Source organism: Neopsephotus bourkii, unplaced genomic scaffold, assembly GCF_033783945.1.
Source record: "Neopsephotus bourkii isolate Nb327-2 ecotype Australia unplaced genomic scaffold, CSIRO-AGI_Nbou_v1 NB_1767, whole genome shotgun sequence".
Taxonomy (NCBI): domain Eukaryota; kingdom Metazoa; phylum Chordata; class Aves; order Psittaciformes; family Psittacidae; genus Neopsephotus; species Neopsephotus bourkii.
Window position 1 is genome coordinate 3,952,938 of NW_026902241.1, and position 19,878 is coordinate 3,972,815.

The 19,878-nt window shown below is 35.0% G+C and overlaps 1 protein-coding gene across 12 annotated transcripts in view; it reads right to left on the reverse strand.

The window, feature by feature from the left end:
• Nucleotides 1-19,878, reverse strand: part of STXBP5 (syntaxin binding protein 5) — a 110,809-nt gene that overhangs the window by 38,627 nt on the left and 52,304 nt on the right. For all 12 annotated transcript variants that reach the window (XM_061378555.1, XM_061378553.1, XM_061378546.1 and 9 more), the window contains 9 exons: nt 16,507-16,630; nt 14,969-15,047; nt 9,290-9,444; nt 8,201-8,273; nt 5,303-5,450; nt 4,818-4,885; nt 4,231-4,271; nt 2,068-2,288; nt 399-577 (listed from right to left, as the gene is read on the reverse strand). In XM_061378555.1, the coding sequence (XP_061234539.1) occupies nt 399-577; nt 2,068-2,288; nt 4,231-4,271; nt 4,818-4,885; nt 5,303-5,450; nt 8,201-8,273; nt 9,290-9,444; nt 14,969-15,047; nt 16,507-16,630 (1,088 nt within the window). The remainder of the gene's footprint in view (nt 1-398; nt 578-2,067; nt 2,289-4,230; nt 4,272-4,817; nt 4,886-5,302; nt 5,451-8,200; nt 8,274-9,289; nt 9,445-14,968; nt 15,048-16,506; nt 16,631-19,878) is intronic.

Here is a 19,878-nt window from a genome sequence, read left to right on the forward strand (position 1 = left end):
GAGACTCTCAAAACTAATTAATCAAAATTAAGTTGCCTACTCATTTCAGTGGGCATTAAGGTTTACAAGTAACCATACTGTTGCTATTGAAAATGTTTGCCCTAAAGCATGAGCATCTGACTACACTAACATGCATGTCAAACTTTCCTAAAGCAGGCAGCAGTCAGATGGTAAAAACATTCAGATTGGGTTTTGTTTTTGTTTAGTAAGAATCAGCTTGTGAAGTTTAAGGAAACCAAGAGTGCAATATTAATTTCTTAAAACAGAACCATACTTTCAGATTTTTGGAAAAAAAAATCCCCAAATACTACATTTCTGTAATAATATCAAAGTACATATATTCTAATCACATATTCTAGTAAAGTTTCACACTCAAACACGTAACAAAATATACTTACTTTAAACATGGGACATTATCACGAAGTCCATCAGATGAACTGCTACTAGTAGATGGATGAGACTGGGGAACAATGGATTGAGGATTGGAACCTGTGCCTGGAGTTGGTAAAGGTGGCACCTGTTCACCATCTGGAGATTCCATATCATTTATTTCATACAACAGACGTACTTCCAGCATCTGTGAATTAAAGTAAAAAAAATACCAGTAAACTCTGCCTTTCAAAAAACTAGGTATGAAGTAAATGAAGTGCAACTAAACATAATAATGATAACTGACATCCAGGACTTTATTACCTTGTAAAATATAATGGTAGTTTAATAAACAGTGCAGCCTAAATACAATGCAGTCTTTGGGAATAGAGTTATAATAACTACTACAGACCAAGTATCTTAAGATTGCTAAAACCTGGAAATCTAACCTATTTCCCAATACATAAGAGTTTGCTGCTTAATACTGGAAAGAAATTAAACACTGGATACAAGACCCATTCAGTTATCAACCTGTGCAACATAAGAAATTCTCAGTTATGAAGATGAATTGTTTTATGTAGTCCAGGAACACTAAAACTGAGAAGAGCTGAAAGCATATAGCCAGCTATAGTTTATACTGTTGTAGCACTGTACACATGGGACTTAGTTCAGTGTTTGATGTTGCACTGAATTAGATGATACATTTTAAGGAACTAAGTCCATTATGATTTCAAACTTCCTTCTGCTGGATCTATAATAATATTGGTATTAATTGTAGTGCTGTGTAAAGAAAATTTGCTGCTCTTATTCTCATCATCTGCAAAATAGAACTCATGTACTGAAACAAAGAACTAAACAGTATTTTTTTAAAGCATTTTTAGTACTGAATAGTTTGCTAGTCACTGATTTGTAAATACCATTTAGAAAAACTATTCCCTCAAAAGTGAGTGTAGTCCTACATAAGTAAATGCTAGAAGGAAAAAAAGTATGCCTCAATCTCCTTGAACTGAAACTAATCTGAAGGGGGCAGAATAAGAGGGGGGAAAAAACCCAACTGCATTACAATTAATGCCTTGCTTACAACATACAGTATTTTATAATTAAATGGCTTCTAATTAGCTTTCACCTCACACACTCACGTAACTTAACCTTGCATGTGTGTGTCTGATTTAAAAAGGATTTCTGAAACTCTTGTGACAGAGCTCATTGGATCTTACACAGAATAAAAGTGACACAGCAAAGTCCTTAATAGACCTGAGGGCATGTCTAGAATGCTTCTATTCTAGTTTTGCACGCTCCAGAAGTTTTGCCAAAACAGATGGTAATTAATAGAAATCCAGGAGGAAGAAAGGAATCAGCTGCCTAAAAGCTTTGAAAATTTTTCAAATCCACATCTCTATCAATTTTTTTTTTCTTTTTATTTTTAATATAGCCAAGTTTTGATCTACTATTTAGTTTGATAGATAGAACAAAGAACTATTATTGGCTGCATAATCTGAAAACATTGGTGTGTAATTTTCACTTCTGTTGAATTTCATATTTTTTTTGTTTTCCTCCACAAAAATGTATCTCCTTGTTTTGAGGCCACCATTTTAGTCTGCTTCATTAATAAAATTAAAGACAATGAAATAGCATATTGCTACAGCGGTCTTCTTATAGCTAAATGCTACAAAGCCAAAGCACAGTTACAGTAATTACCGGAATGATTTCTGTTGTCACTTCCTGCTTGCTGAACCTGTAAATAATGACATGTGCAGAAACTCCAGCTATGCACAACATTCTACTTTCTGGACACCATGAGATGATCTGAATAGCATATGGATCTTCATCAACTATATCTGTATTTGGCTTGTCATCCTTATTCCGTGATTTTTCAAATACTTTGGCTGTTTTTAGCTTATAGAGTACTTGCAGCGTTACTAGGGAAAAAAGAAGACAATTAGTTTTGATCTAAAAACATATTCTCTTGGTTTTGATTTTTTTTTTTTTAAATTAGAAACTTCTCCTCATACATAAAGCAACTATATTCAACAAAAGAGGGCAGAGGAGAAGCACCAAACACCTGTGTCAACTCTGCCTGCGCAGTGCACCACTCGACCAACTCAGTTAGTATTAAAACCACCACCACAAGCAGCAAAAGCCAACACACACAGGTACATACTAAGCTTCGGTTGTCAACTAACCCTTATAGCTTCTCAAAGCTTAGCTATACTTCGGTATCTCATACCACAACATCTACCCACAAATTAAGCTTATCTATGGCAGATAAAGTGAAGCTCCTTTCCTTTCCTCTTATAGTATTTCAAATACATGGCCTCTCACTGATGTTCTCAGACTTAACAGGCTCCAGTTTTTATTTTGTCCTGTCTAATCAATCACCCTACATTTTTACTGATAATGTGTTTCTTAGAACTGTTCTAGTGAGGCTTTGCCACAGTTTACAATTGTGGAAAAAAACCCCATATTGGCTTTACATATATTCCAACCTGTTTATAACAATGATAATTTTATACTGTGCAAGGCTGGCACTGCAATCCATTAGACCTCCAGGTTTTTTTCCCAGAACATAAGTCCTGAGTATAAGTCATTGAATAAAGTTGTCTTGAATGCTATTCAAGAATTAGCATTATCATTCTCAATTGTAATTCTAATTCTCTCTTACATTTTCTTTCAACTCTGTTACACATACTAGTCATATCATTAGGAAAACTTAATTTCTAACATCCTTCCTCCTCTTCCGTATTTCCATGTTTTTATCTGAATCACACTTCCCCAGTTCATCTGTAAGACTGGGCTATTACAGAGATTTAAAAGTTAAAAAATCAAGATATGGTGTACTTTCAGTTTCTCCCTTAACAGATTGATCTGTTTTAGAAAGAAACTAAATGCATTTACTAGGATCTCCTTTTGACAGATCCTATACTGAACAGAATTTTTAAACACACACTATCAATAAAAGCTGGGTTCCACCCCCATCCCAAACTGAAATTAAAGCTCTCTAACACTCAAAATACTCCTCCTTCCCAGTTTTTAAACATATACACTGCATCTGTTGCCTCACACACCTACACATGCCTTAGAATTTTGGAATCTCACCAGTCTTCCACAAGTTTTCAAAGACAACTGATAATGATTCCAAGATTGCTTCAGATAGCTTTTAAGTACGAAGAGTAAGGTTAGTCAGAACTAGATTAATTAAAACATCTAATTCTGTGTAGCCCATTCTAATTTGAATTCTTACTGCAACAAAGATTTTCTCACTGTTACTTTTGTATAGCATTAGATGCAATTGACCCTCTAAGTACAAAGAAATGTAAACAGTATCTGACTGCAGGCCTGTTCAGTGTTCCATCAAATAAAAGACTCTTTTACTGCTCTTCTGCCTTTCTTCACAAATGCCTTCACAAAATGGATCATTTTATTAGCACAAACTACTACTGGTTCCAATTCTCATTTTTAGATACTGTAATTTATGGGGAGCTGATGTCTTCAACACATGCCTCTTCTGTCTAAAAACACAGAAACAACCTACTAAAATTCAAATGTACTAAAAAAGAATGCATCTGTCTGTTATGCACCTCTATGCTGAATAAAGTGCTTCTAAAAATTTTCAGAACTCTTCCAGTCTAGCTGGCTCTTGGACTACCAATGTACTGAGGTGGTAAAAAGAGTGAAACAATTAACTAAGAAATAATGTTAATTTTATTAAATTTTAAAATAAAGTTTCCTATAGAATTACTGACTACACAAAGCAGGAAATAATGAGAATGACTAGTTGACAATTATATTCCATTAGAGAAATCAGTAAGTTTAGAAAACTCCTACTGCACAGGGAAAAGTATCTCTACTGAAAACACTTACTTGCTGAGGCATCCCAAAACTTGATTGACCCATCAGCATGCCTATGAAATATTAAAAAATTAATAAAATGGTAAAAAATGGTTAGTTGGACTGTTAGACCTCTGTGCTACTTATTAGAAATATATGGTGAATATTCTATTTCTATTAAAATTCTTAGTGATACTATTTTCATTATTTACTGGAAGCCAGTATTTTACAAACATGTGCCCCCATTACTTTGCACAGAAGGGATTAAAAAAAATAAACAAAAAGTATTTGAAGGCTAACTCCCTGAAATTCCGTGATACTAATGCTAATTTTCCATTTTAAATATGGATTTCAGTTACCTGTATTTCCCGTAAGCAGTTTGGTATACCTTGCCACGTGTTGTTTCTCAAAAGACAGTCTTTATTTGGAGTGACACTTGTAAAGGAAATGCTTACATATACTGTATTTCAGTGTAAATGAGTCACCTAACTTGCTTATTTGTGCTTGAAATTGAGAATCAGCTGACTTCTTTTTTCTTCCAGGACACTCTCTCAGAGTCTGTATACCCACTTGTTTTTAATCATCTAAGAAAGTTATTACCACACTATGGTGTCACTTACCCTGTAATAATTATCTCTGGATAGCTCTGAGTGATCATACCCCAGTTGCCTCCACTGATGGGCCATTCCTGGAAGATTAACAAATACACTGAGGAAGAAAATATCATACAGTGCAAAGTTAAGCCGTTGAAATTACTGCAGATACTGCAGATTCCAATATTTCACAAGTTCAAAAACTAATTAAGACATCTACTTTGAGGGGGGAGGGGATAAAAAAAAAATGTTCAACAATGGCTATAACCACCACCCCTGCTCCAGGAAGTCCCTCAGCTTCCTTGCTAAGCAAGCGATGAGAGCATATTAGGAAAGCACAGCTACAGGCTTGATATTTGCTATATTCTCCCCAGACATCTGCGATTAGTCACTGTCAAAGACAGGATAATGAGTCAGATGGAGCTTTAGTCTTGGCATAGCCACTCTTACGCTGTTTAGCACTGCTGATTTTCAGTATTTTCAAATACCTGTATGTATAGTAGATACTGTACCTTCTTACTGTAACCTTGACGCTTCTGTCGAGCACCAACTGAATAGAGTGCAGGTATGAGGTCCACAGGACAATCAGCGAAATATTCACAACAGGTAACCGGAGATTCATGTATAGTCAGAGGATAGGGGTTCTCAAATATAGGGTACCTTTGATGGATGAAAGGAGAAGGACTGTTAATCTAGGAAGTTTTATTTTATTTTTAAAGCAGAAATAAATCACTAAAGATTAAGTTTGCACTCTTTTCACATAGAGAAAAATAAATGCATACAAAACTATATTATGAACAAATATGCTACACAACTTAACTGCTCATCCAGTAAGCTACCAAGACAGTGTAGTACTTTAGACAGAACTTGAAGTTTGTATTGTTCCTAGAATATTGCTAGAATATTACTATCCCTATAGTAAGCTTTTAAAAAAAATATAAAACTATTTTAATGGCCTGTGGAAAACCCAAAGTTACCAAATCCTAATTGTAGTAACGTGGAGCTATGAATTTGTTTCTAACTCTTCAGCCAATTTTTCTAGGGAGAAAGACAGGAAGACTCCACTTCTTACTGTGTATTATTATACTGTTCTTAGACAGAAAGTTGTCCTGCACTTTTCATAACCTACTTTCCTGGTTTCAGTTGTAACAGTTATTTTTCTTATTCCTAGTAGCTAGTGCAGTGCTATGTTTTGGCTTTAGTCTCAGAACAATGCTGATAACACACCAATGTTTTAGCTGTTGTTTGGTACTGAATACCCTGAACAAGGACCTTCCAGTCTCTCATGCTTTGCCAGTGAGGAGGAGCACAAGAAGCCAGAGGGGAGCAGAGACAAGACACCTGACCCAAACTAGCCAAAGGGTTATTCTATACCACAGCATGTCATGCCCAGCATATAAACTGGGGGGAGTCACTTGAAAGGCCCAGATCGCTGTTTGTGTCCGGCTGGGTATTTGAGCAACTGTATTGTTCATCACTTGTTTTTTGTTGTTTTTTTTTTTTTTCCTGTTCCCTTTTAGTTTTATATTTTCTCCCCTTGTTATTTCCCTAATTATTAGTAGCAATAATAGCATTATATTATACTTTGTTCATTAAACTGTTCTTATCTCAACCCATGGGATTTGTATGCTTTCGATTCTAACCCCCATCCTGCCCAGAGGGGGGAACAGGAATGGTGGCTGAGCAGTAGTTCTGAGTAACTGACTGGGTATAAACCATGATACCTACTTGCCACTCCAAGATCGCTTTCTAAAGATTATAGATAGCAACACCCAGTTTACCAATTAGACATTGTGTCACACATAAACTCCCCACCACCACCTCCATCACACAGGTGACACAGCCTTAATGAGGGTAAAAAAAAATATTTTTTTTTTGAGAGGCAAAAAAGGACATAGCTTCACAACCCATCTAAAGGAAAAGTTAGCAGCAGATGAAAACATCTGCAGACTAATAAGTTTATACAGAGCTATCTGGAAAGTTACAGCAATCTTCTAAAAACTGGACAAAAAAGGGCTTAATTTTAAGAAAAAAGTAAACACTCCGTATCTCAACACAGGGCAATAAGAAAATTCCTGCAGCAAAAAAAAAAAAAAAATCAAAAAAAAATCTACTTTGTTCTTTTATTAAGGTGTGAAACAACTGATACTTTGCAAGTCAAACATGACAAAGACCAGTAGGAATTTCTAAAAACAGAACTGCTGAAGATTTTTTTGTTTTTAATATGAAATGGAATAAGCCTTAACATACTTTTAGATTAGCACTGCAAGCTATTTCAATTCAGGAAAAAAAAGTTTATACAGCTTCTTGACTTCAAGTTTATTAAATCTTGTTTTATTAATGTTTCAGCATATGAATGAATGTTGGAAGCCTAATGCCATTAGTGTATCAGAAACAAGTTGTAGATACAGCATATGGCCATGTAACACCAGCAAAATCCACATGAAATTGCTCAGTAGCTTTAGAGATACTAGGACTACACTTGACCTTCTTCCAAATTCAACAGTCTTCATTAACTAAGGTACCACAAGTGAGGATACATAGTTACAAGTTTTTGTTTCACCCTAGAAGGATGTTCTTTACAAGGATTTTTTGTTCTTCATTGATCCCTGGGGACTCTTAATCAGGAACACCATAAAGATCTTATCAGTCTGGATCCTCTGCAATTAACCCCTTAGGAGCTAGTTGTTACTACCCATACTAATCCCAAAACCCTTGATAAAAAATAAATAAATTGTAGTATCCCAAATTTTTAATCGCCACTGAATAGAGTACACAAACTGTCCCATGGACAAAAGAACAAGAGACTAAATTTGTTAGGAAAATATTGTGAAAACTGTAATAGGATATGACTTTTTATCTCTTACAACAGTAGTAAAACAGGGAGTAGATATTACCATTCTAATTTTACATGTATGATATTTATTGAATCAGTACTGAGCTACTTTAAGCAATACAGATAGCATTCATTTGGCAATAAAAATCAGCAAATATTTATGTGATGATCACAACACTCAGTGTCAGCCAAAGTTACTTGGCTTATCTGAAGAGCTGTTCTCCCTGCTCCCTTAAATTCCAAGCCCTCCTCATAGCACTTCAAAGTAAACTTCAAACAACTTCAACATAAACTGATACTTAAAAAGTAGCAGTGATCTACAAGTAATTTCTGTCCATTGATCAAGTTTGAAAAAGTCACATAATATTCTATTCATCTACTACATACTAACTTGAAAAAGGTTGACCTATACATTTTCACAGGTCTGCCATATCTAATATTCAAAATTTTATATTCTGGACAGGAAGGTATTATGGTAGATTAAAAGGTATTAGGGTAGATTAAAAAACTATAGAGCAGAACAGCAGGCTGAACACTACAGCCAATCGTTAAAAAGACTACACAAGATTCTTACCCATTTTGTGCAAGGTCAATCAGCACTAAGTCCTTTTCTAGGAGAACAACTACAGCATATGGTTCTTGAAAGTCTGAAAATAAGAAAGAAATAAAGGTACTTATCAACAAACACAGCTCTTGCATGCACAGTCTCAAGAATGTGATCAGTCCTCTATCAACTCTATCAAGTGGAGAGCCAAAAGGCCCCTTGGATTACTACAGTTTTCTCTAAGATATCTTATACACTCGCCCCCTCCAAGTTAAGTCTGGGAAAACCATTTAATTCAACATTCTCTACATGTTTCCAGTTTGCTAGAGCCATTTTAACAGCTCAAACAACAAGGAACATGCAAATAACTGGAATAAACAGTATTTTTGAAAACAACCTAATTAAAGAACAGTAACATTCTCCCACCATAAAACTGCTTTTCCTCATATTCAGTGGAGTTCAAAGTGTGATTGCTTACAAACCAGAATGAAAGACAGCCTACCTGACACTAAAATAAGAAAATTGAAAGCCTTTCCAAACTTTACTGTGCCCTCAAATTCTTAGCTAAGCAGTTTTATACACTCTGATTGAAGATGACAGGTAAAAACACTGAAGCCATTGGTAATATAAAACTATTAATATGGGACAAATGCCTAAAACCATCATAAAAAAAATCCCCTTCTACAGAAAAGCGATTACAGATTAGTGATGACCTTATGTGAGTATTGGAATGAATAAAGTCATTAAAGTTAAAAATATTACTTGAATGCTAAGATCTAGCATTGACTGGAAACGCCTGGTATGCTCAGATATCAATAAACGTGGTGCAGTAGCTATAGCTTAAAACTCTAATACTACTTTTTGTCTGCACATGGAAAAAACATGCAATCAGTAAGTGGCAAAACAGGTTTTATAATAAACTTTTCTATTATGATGCTTTGGGAATTAAAACATACTTCAGACAACAGGGATTAACAGATGTTGCTACTGCAGTCTGACTGCCAGAGGTAAAGCAGGAAGGCGATAAAAAATACTCCAATGGGATACAGCTCCAGAGACAAGAGGTTAAAGTACTGAGAAAAAAAAGAAAGAAAAAAAAAAAGTCTTGACAGAACCTACCATTAGGATACGGTGTTTCACAGAGGGTTAGAAAATCAACAATAGAATAATCCATTTCTAGCACAGCAGTACTTTTCCCATGCATAACTGTTAAACAGGGTCTTCTTCCTACAGTGTCATATGATAAGCCTCCTGAGAGAATGATGAAAGGCTCCCTGGAATAAAGCAGAGACACATAGATCAAGACAAGATGATAATGTTAAAAGACACTGGGTTCTTTTGTAACCTTGCAATAAAGTTCAATGAGATATTGTTAAGCAGAGATACATTGAGAATAATGCATACCAGCTCCCCATGCAATTGGGTATGTGTTTCTAAGTTTAAAAAACAAGAATTAGAAGACTATAACTTAAGTCAGACATCTTTTCCAAACCTCTTTCAATATTGCTTATTTAACCAATCTTTGCAACTGTTTGCCAAGATGAGATTGTTTTTTATTTTGTTAAACTTCAGAATTGTTTATTTCCACTAAAGTGCAGATTTGGATTTGCCAACAGCCCCATTTATCCATACTATATAATATTCCAGCAGGATCAAGTACCTTTACTTCCTATACAGAATTACCCTAAATTTTGAAGGATGAACAATTTTTCAAACCCTGTAAAGCAATTTTGCAGCTACAATAACATTACTGTCTTGAAGAAGCAACCAGCTGCTTGATAAACTATAGCTATCTAGTATGTTTTAATAAAGCAAGGATACAAATAAATACCACAGTTCTTCCATCACACATTTACTCTAGACATTTTATTAATTTTACTCCCTACTACAATGCACAAAACTCAAGAAACTACTATGTCATAGACTACTCCTACTGCATAATTAAATGCCTTGAGTATAGCAAAACTATTTCTTTTAGGCTTGAAAAAGAGATTAGAGGCTTCCCTTCAGAAGTTTAAGTCTTTTACAGAAACATTTTTAAATACATCCACATTTTCTCCAATGCACACATAACACACAGTTTAGTATTTCATTTCCTGAAAAGCAAGATGAAATAAATTCGTTTTACCAGTGTCCGGGTTTCAGCTGGGATAGAGTTAATTTTCTTCCTAGTAGCTGGTGCAGTGCTGTGGTTTAGCTTTAGTCTGAGAACAATGCTGGTAACACACCAACTTTTTAGTTGTTGTTCAGTAGCACTTACCCTGATCAAGGACTTTCCAATCTCTCATACTCTGCCATTGAGAAGGGACACAAGCAGCACTCTGGGAGCGCAGAGACAGGATACCTGACCCAAACTAGCCAAAGGGTTATTCCATACCACAGCACATAATGCCCAGAAGGCACTAAGTAGTAATATTAGTATTACATTGTACTTCTGTTATTAAGCTGTTCCAAGCTTGTGGGTTTTATATTATTTTGATTCTCCTCCCCATCCCACCCAGAGTGGGCAAGGTGGGGGTGAGCAAATGGCTGCATGGTTACTGCATGGTTACTGAGTTACCGGCTGGGTTAAAACCATGACAACGAGGTATTTTCTTTATTATCAAAAGTCATTACTCATTTTAATACTTTTTATGGTTAAAGTAGGGCATAATACCTTTTAATGTGCAGGCCTACTGTTCATAAGCATACATCTCAATTTCTTGAGCTATTACTGACTATTGCCTCAAATTTCAGGTTTTGTTTCTGGAGAAAAAATATGCACTTAGCCTGTGAAATTCCTCTGATCTACTCTTATGATCACTTTAGGTAGGAAACCTACCCTTTCTGTGTCTACCTCAGAAGCGGCTAGCATATTACTATCTGGAAAAAGTTTGTAGGTAAAAAAGACATCCTGGAATATTGTGAAAAAGACCCTAAAGATACTTTTTATTTTTTGTCCTTTCCTATAACACCATATTTCCTATGGTAGTTTTGCATTTGAAATAGAAATGTGAAAGACTAGGTACATCCTTTTTCTTGAAAGCTGTGTATGGATGCTCTAGTTTATGCATATGTGCCTTTCATTATTTTCAGGATTGGCTTAAGCATGCTCTGTGACAAAGCAGACTAAGATAAACTCTCATTTTCTACAATTATTTCACATCTGCCTGATCCTTTAGTAAGCCCTATAACTGAGGAGCTGATAGGGTCAAAGAGTTCTGCTGGCTGAGGAAGAGACCCCACAGAACAGCCATAAATTAGACCATGGCTCCAGCGAGTTCAATATCCTGCCTCCAAGAGTAGCCAAAAGTACATTTCTAGAAAAGGATTCAGTTTCCTCTGAGTTTATTTAATCTCAATTCTACATATTGGAACTTCAGACAATCTTTTATGGTCAGGTCCATGATGCAATCCCCGAAAAAGGACAAATTTTAATTTAACCTGATATTTTTCAAGATGTCAACAAAGAGGAAAATATTGGTGTGATGTACTTGCAGTATCTTATTGTGCTGAAATGATTTATTGCGGTAGTTTTTGTCTACACAAAACCACTTTTTTTTTTTCCTTTTTAACAATAATGCTGCCAAGACAAGTTGCAGTAATTATTTGACTTGTGGGTTCACGAAGATCAACTGACAATAACAAAGTGACAAATTTCAGTTTCCAAGTTTCATACATCACAGTAAAAAACAGTTATTCTGGTTTTATTTCTCAAGGTAATCAGATTGCTTTGGGCAGGCTAGCCAGAGCCTGTACTCTTACGAAGCAAAGAATGGAAGACCTAAGAATAGATTACACAGATTTGTCACATGGATTTTTCACAGAGGGATCAAAGATTAAAGCTGACTTTAGTTTGCCAGAAAGACTAATACAGGTCTGTATATGAACTTTTCATATTTTAGTGAAACTGGATTTACCATGAACACAAGCTGTGTGTTTTCTAATTAAAGTGTTGTCCCTCAGTTGTGATACATATTAAAACGTTACCACACACAAATTCTATGTAGAAATGCATAATTTAACAGAAAAATTAAAAGTATTGTATTTTATGTAATAGATGAGAGGTAAAATTAACTCTCTAAGTTAGATCAGTCTGAAACAGTAGGAAACCTTTAACAAAAAGCAGTGCTGAACTCTTAGAGAATTGCTATGTAGCATTTTAACAGCAGCTAATACAGAGATTCTTCTTTGAAACAGTTCTGCTTCAGCAGGTTTTGAAGCTATCCCTTTACACTAATTTTCTCATTAGTTAAGTCTGTAAGAAAGCACTGTAAAATATTCACTAAAAATCAGAAAACACAGGATTAGGTCTTGCAGTGCATGAAAATGAAATAAAAATGAGAGCTGAGTGGCTCACAATCCTGCAGGATGTTCCTGCTCAATTTCAGATGTAAATTGTTAAATGTCAGCCAGTTTCTGGCAGCCTGGACATGAGGGCAAAGAGTGTACACAGAAGTCAGGCCTTTGGTACCAGCTGGCTTCCTTTTCAAACCACAGGTGGATGGATCTGTCAAGATACTAACCCCTAGTAATACAGGTGAAAAATACTTCCAAGAGTTAGTATAGCTTAAAAATGAAATTGAAGTACCAGTGAAGGTAAATTACAAATTCATTTTGGGAAGTGTGCTTTTGAATAAAATACAATAAAACAGTATATTCAAATCAAATTAACAGATCAAGAAATTTTACTTATCTGAAGACCTCATTATTATTATAACCTCTAGGTCCCAATTGTATACATCCATCTTTCAGAGATACTGCTCTACAGTTAGTCAATGACAGCTGCATTAGCTAACAATAACCTTTTGCTATGTTTCACAGGGAGACTTTTGAGCTGTAATTTCTATTACACAGAGCTTTAGTGGTGAAGAAAAAGCTTAGGAAATTTGACCATAATGCTAATATCAATCAGAATAAATACTGCAGGAACTGAATCTGAAGGGGCAGGAAATAGCTTTAGGAAGCTGAAGCGCTTCTCTCTAGATTCACTTTAGACAGTAAAAGTATGCTTAAAAGGCAACATGGAAATCATTTCATCAAGCCCAAAGAGTAATCTGTCTTTGCAAATCATCACTACAAAAGACATGGAGTATTTTAAATGGAAAAAAAAAAAAAAGAAAAAAGAAAAAGATTTGAGAGCAATGGCATTCTCTGGGATTGGAAAATGATACCACTTTTCACAAGGAATATATGAAGAAACTTGCCTTTTTGACTCCCTAGCCTGGGTACAGGATGACTGTCAATAACCTGTCTACATGTTTTTCCCAGAAACAAAGCTACAAACATACTATTGTTGAGGGTAAACAACTTTGTCTTTGGAGACTCCACTATCTGCAGCAGATTTAAGCATAAACACCCAACGACAGAAAATTACAAAAACCTATTTATATTTAAAAAAACCCCCAACACCTATTCATCTTTTAAAAGAAGCAAACCTATTTATCTCTTAAAGATAAATAGGTAGTCTGTAAGAACCAGAAAAAACTTCCTGTCTTGTTTCCACAACTCCAGCTTCACAATATGGAGAACACTGGAAAGCAAGGGGTATAAAAAGAGACCACACTTGGAAAAAGTAGTCTCTCCAAAGTGCTATGCATTCTTCGAAATTACACTAGAGTAAGCTCCTATTTGAACTGCATGAAAAGTCAATTAGTTTCCACACTGTAATATAATTGCACAGAACAAACTTCAAACACATCTTCTTCAGAGTGACTATTCATAAACAGAAGGCTTTTGATTGCAGAAGTTGTAACTTGTTGAAGCTGAGACTACTTTTGGTTATCTGTATCTTTCTTTAGATCAGCTTTTAACATTTCGCTTGAGAAAGGAATACACAGATGTAGACTGCTGCAAGGAAAATACGGCTTGCCAACTGATCATACATGTTCATACACTGTGAATTAGCCACCATCTTAAATTTCTTTTCACCTCACTTTCAGCAAAAACAAAAAACCCACAAAGACACTGCTACTATATATATGTGTATACCGATATTTATATTAAGATCTATTACATCAATTAAGTAACAATCTTCTACAAATCTGAATGCCTGGAAAGCAAATGAAATCAATGCATAACACACACACCACCACCCCAAATAAAATAAAAATCCGAACAAAAACATTTGCACGTAGCTGAACAGGTATCCATGAATATTTTATCTTGATATTGCATTTTTTACTCAAAGGCTTTAAAAGACTTCAGAACCATAAATAAAAAGCTCTACTCAGTTCATGAAATCCTTCAATCCTAATTGCAGTCTTGGTAAGAAAACATGCTACTCAAGATACTCTAATTCCATCTGAGCCTCTTGTTGAAATTACTACTTTGTAACATTCTCAATGTGCATAATTAGGCAAAATTCACAGCATAAATTACTGCACTTTACCAGAAGAGCTTGTCAGTAGCATTTCTGGGAGAGGAACACATATTCAGAACTTAGAATATTTGCATCAGGCTACTATTTGCCAAAGTTCAGTTTTCCAGGCCTGTGCTTTAGCTTCTTGCTTTATCAGCCTTTTTCTCTTTAGTATGCTCAAAGGATTGAGCAAAAAATACACATTTAGTCGCATGGAGGAAGCACGTAGATTATGCATTAGCAGTATCTTTACCTAAGATAAGGTTTGTACATAGTAGTTTGTTCACATGTGGTTTTGTAGTTTACTCAGCAATATCTGCTTTACCAAAATTTTTCAGCTGTTTTTCATAGCTCAGTGCCATCAGAATATGTATCCCAACAACTGGAAAACAAAGTACATTCCCAGGGAGCTACATTTATTTTACATACATTAATTTTAGATGCAAAACAAGTCTTACCCAGCTCTAGTTGTTTTATATTCCACCTTAAGGATAGGTTTACAGGGTTCTGGCTTCTTTCCATCCTTCAGCTGCTTTCCTAAAGTGAATTATTTGTTTACATTAACCTTACAGTTCCATAACCTGATGAAGAATTATGAAATCCACCATGCAATTTGCAAAATAGAACACTCATACAGACGTATGTTTAACACCTCTGAAAACTACAGTTTACCTTGGAATAATATCATTAAAGATTTGTGAAAATTCTCAATATACCAACTTAAAATATTTAGGTTTACTCTGGTTTTTTTATTGTGTTGTTTTGGGGTTTGGTTTTGTTTTTTTTTAAGCATTGTTCAATATTTGGTTAAAAAAAAAAAAAAAAGAATCCTCCCCTAAAAACAGTTGTTTTAAGTAGCCCTGGAAATTTAAAACTTATGTCTACCATTTTGCAATTAAAATTGGTCAGCTTAAAAGTAAAATAAGGTTTATTCTGACTGTTTTCCTTGGGGGCTAAGATTTGAACATGAAGGAAAACTCCTCTACTGTGCACCATTAGCAACTAAAGCTTTACAGACACAATTTCCTACAGAGGCAATAGAAATTAAGAGTATGGTGTAAATATGCATCTTTTCCCTCTGAACATTGATGAAGTCTGATACAGCTACAAAGTTCTGCACAAAAAATTTCATTTGCAGCCCAAAATTAAAATAAAAATGTTTACTAAGAGGCCAAAACAATAAAAATGTTAGCCTTCTCTAGCCAATTTTAACTACTGCAGTGGCAGTCAGTTTTTTATTTTTTGACTGCTATAGCACCATGTAGAAATGCTCAGTTTCCTTTTTCCATTCTAGACCCCAGCCAGCACAGTAAACATGGGCTTGCTGAAGGCTCATATAGGTAAAACAGGATTCTTAACTTCAGCATCTCATGCTACAACTGTAACCTCACAGATTATGCTATTACATTCACACTTCAGAATCTGAGGTAAATAAGTTGCTAAAACATGACTTAGACATATGCACACCATATAAAACCTGGCATTTGTATAGAACTTTTTGAATAGTGGCAGCATATTTCACAGAACAACAACATGTAAAGTTAATTTCCTAGATTAACATGAACTCAAGACTCCTCAGAAATGGGAATATTTTACCAGATGCTAGCCTTACTCTATTACAAACCTTTCCAAGAATTTATATGGTAATCTACACATTTATACATGAAACAGATGCTTGCTTATATGTATTTTAAACAACATATGGGATTGTAATGGCAAGCAAAATGTAAGCCCTGCAAAATATGCATCAGCTAATTTTGAGATCAATGCTGTTGTGTGAAAGGCGAGCTTAAAGTTCAGAGCTTTAGAGAGAACTGCAGTGATCTGGATTCTTATTTGATACTTTTTAAATTAAATCTATCAGAATTTGATACGACTCTTTTTTTTTAGTTGCACTTGCATTCTTAATACTTGGTTTTGCAAGAAGCACTTCTTTTAAAAATAAGTTTCCTGTGTTTTAAGGGTTGTGAAACAGTGGTATCCATTTCCATCTTACCATGTGGAGTAATTGTCTGGAATGGCTTTGTAGGAGATTTTACATTCCATATTGTCAAGGTACCATCTGAGTGACTACAAATGAATTGTTTTCCTTCATGATGCCAAGCCACAGAGTGGATTGCCTATGAAAGAAAAATTTTAAACAGAATAGTATAAATTCAGTAGCTTAGTATAATTTTATCCTTATTCAGTGACATGTGACAGCAAAAGGAAATTAGAGAAAGTACGAATTAAATCATACTGCACTTAGAATGTCCTAATTTACCCATGGTAAGTTTTCCATTCATAAGTACTTCTTTCAGATATACTTTATCCATCTAAAATGCTGTCTTCACTGTAGTTATGTTTGACATGTTTAAGGGGAGGGAGAAAGACACTCTTCACAGGGTAGTATTAAAGTATTTTTCACTAATTGGCAGCATGCAGAGAATATCTGAAAGCACTTGAACTTTGCCAGCCAACATTTTTTTATTATTGGGAAAAACAGCCTGTCCATAATAATCCTATCAAGTACTTACTTTTTGTAAGTCAAAGTTTTAAATGGCATTTCAAGTTATCTGTGCAGATATGCACAAGAGGCAAGCAGGGGCTGAGAACATCCGTAAAATGATGACTGAAGCAGTAATAAGATTTTGGAAATTATGATGAATTATGATGATCACAAAACCAAAACATTAGCTTGAATAAGCATTCTAACGTTGCAATGGTAGTTTTAAGGTATAAGAAAGCATAGGAATCTACTAGTATATCTTTCCATGAATACAGAAGCATTTTTACATTCATAAAATCGGGAATGGAGTGATTAAGCCATGCCATGTGAATTCTCATTGCAGTAAAATGCTGACTAAATGAAATCTACTTGTTGCCTTCAGGTAAGGGAAAAGTAAACAACAAAGCAAAGAGTAAAATAAGGCAGAGATGAACTAGAGAGAAAACTTTGGGTTCATTTCTGTTTCCAACATCTGCATTAGTACACGGAGACATCATGAAACCATTAGATGACGCTCAAGGTAATTTCAGTTATAGGATTAAAATATCAATAACCAAAAATATAAAATATCAAAAACCCAAAGTACCTGTCTACTACCCAAAATCTTCAGAAGGAAGTATTACCTGCTGGAAGTACGGAACTGTGGTATCAGTGAGAAGGTAGGTCTGCCTCATACTTATGATAAAGATGTAACTAGGTAAACTTAAAGCAAGAACTTAGTATGTGAAAGCTTAGGGGCTGTACAATGCCATCTTTTCAGTGGTTACCCTCAGCAGAGTTTCTATCTGTAAGCAGGGTTTTGACTCACTCCAGTAACTCAGGTACCTAAGGGTTGAGTAGTAGGGAATCTTAACTAGCAGTGAAAGCTTAGGCAGCAAATCCCTAGATGAAAAGCAAATCACACAAGACAGATCTAAGCTAGCTTTGCCTAAACTGATTATACACAGATCAGATCCTCACATTTCATAAAATTATACAGAAAAATCAAGAGAGTTTCCAGTAATATGATTGGAAGAATCCAGAGATTAAATGACAGAGGAAAATGACTACACAACATGAATTCTGACTCTCCAGTAACAGCTTTTCCAACTTGAAGTAGTAGAAGAGCTGGATCAGATCAACAGATAAACTAAGTTTTGTATTTCTTAGTGAATTTTAGTCTTGTTCCCTATGTAGTGTGGCATCACTACAGAATTTATTAGAAGACTGATTCAGTGTACCAATATTCAGTCTACACATATGTAGTTCAGAAACCTATACACTCACATGAAGTCTAGAGTCAAAGTGAAACACACTTGCTCATCCTGCATGTAAAACAAATTTTTATTTAGCAAATATAAGCAGGTAATATGAAAGATTTTTTTGCATATATATTGGAAATTCAGTGTTATTTACCAACATAGTACCAAGCAAATCCAGGAATCAGTAAGTTTGAAAGCACAAACTCGGTAAAGCACAGGTTGCATTTATAAAATCTATTTTCACTAAGAGAAGAAATTATCTATACTATCATGAGCAATACAATGTAACAAGTACGTTTTAAATACACTCCCATGCGGAGTCTAACCCTGACAATAATAAGCAGCTCATAGTGCAAATTTTTGATACACATTTACATAAAAATAGGTCTTAAGAACCAGGAAGAAGGCAAGTTTCATAGAATGAAGGGTAAATTGGAAAAAGGAACACTTTCTTTTTCTTGAAAAAGCAGGTCAAGAGGAATGAAACCCAAAACCCCGTTACTGTTGAAACATCATTAATGCTTACAAACATAAAAAGATCTGACAAACTGAGCACAAAGGAGGATGATTGCTATCACCTTACTTCTGCAGGGAACCTGATGGGATGGAAAGTATGCTGAAAGAGAATAATGAGACCTCTGGATTTATGGCTATTTACTGTCTAGTTTTATAGAGCATCTGGCTATGTTTAGCAATGCAGTTAAATATTACTTAAAGCATAACAAGAATACATTTTATGTATTTCTTAAATAATCCAACTAACAATTCTGCGGCATGAGTATGGTAATCTTTGGTGCAGAGCACTATGCTTAGCTACTACACACTTCACATCTTTTTATAAGGCTGAAAAATAAAGCCAAACCTTTAAGTCTGTAGCATAATCTCCAATTTTACAACAGGCTAGCATATTCACAATGAGAATTCAGTCACAACAAAAAAGTACAAGTTTAGGTGGCACTAGCTGGTCAGTGTTGATAGTCTTAATCAGCAGAACAAAACTGGTAACTGAAAAATCATTGCAATACTCGAGAACAAAAGTTTGGACATTTTTTCCATGATTAATATTAGTGCTAGAATACAAAGGAAAGCACAACATCCAAGATAGAAAAATCATCCAGAATCCACTGAGGCTGCAAATCTATATATAGCTTCTTCAACACTAAAAAGCCCCTAGGAGTAATATATTTTCCAGTATTTTACACAAAACTTACTGGTCAAGAATAAAACTTCCAAAGTTTTAATGATATTTCTCATTTTGTTTTAAAACTTCACCTGGTACCCTTTTGTTACAATAAGGCAGCAGTATGCTTAAATCATCTGGTGTTGATTCAACTGTATCTCAAATATTTTTATGGAATATATCACTGGTCATATGGATCCCAGAGAGACAATAATTCCCTATTACAAGATCAAGCACCAGTACCACAGAGGAACGTTGCCATTTTTAAGGCACAAGGCATTTATATCCTTAAGAGGAGTTGCCTGCACAGGTAATTCAACTCATGACCTCATTAACATTCCAAATCTTCCATTTATAAACATACACTGAATCCAGGGCATCTTTACAGGATCTTACACAGAAAATTCTGTATTAAAAACACCCCAACTTTACGTTTACTTAAATATAACTAAAGGCTTC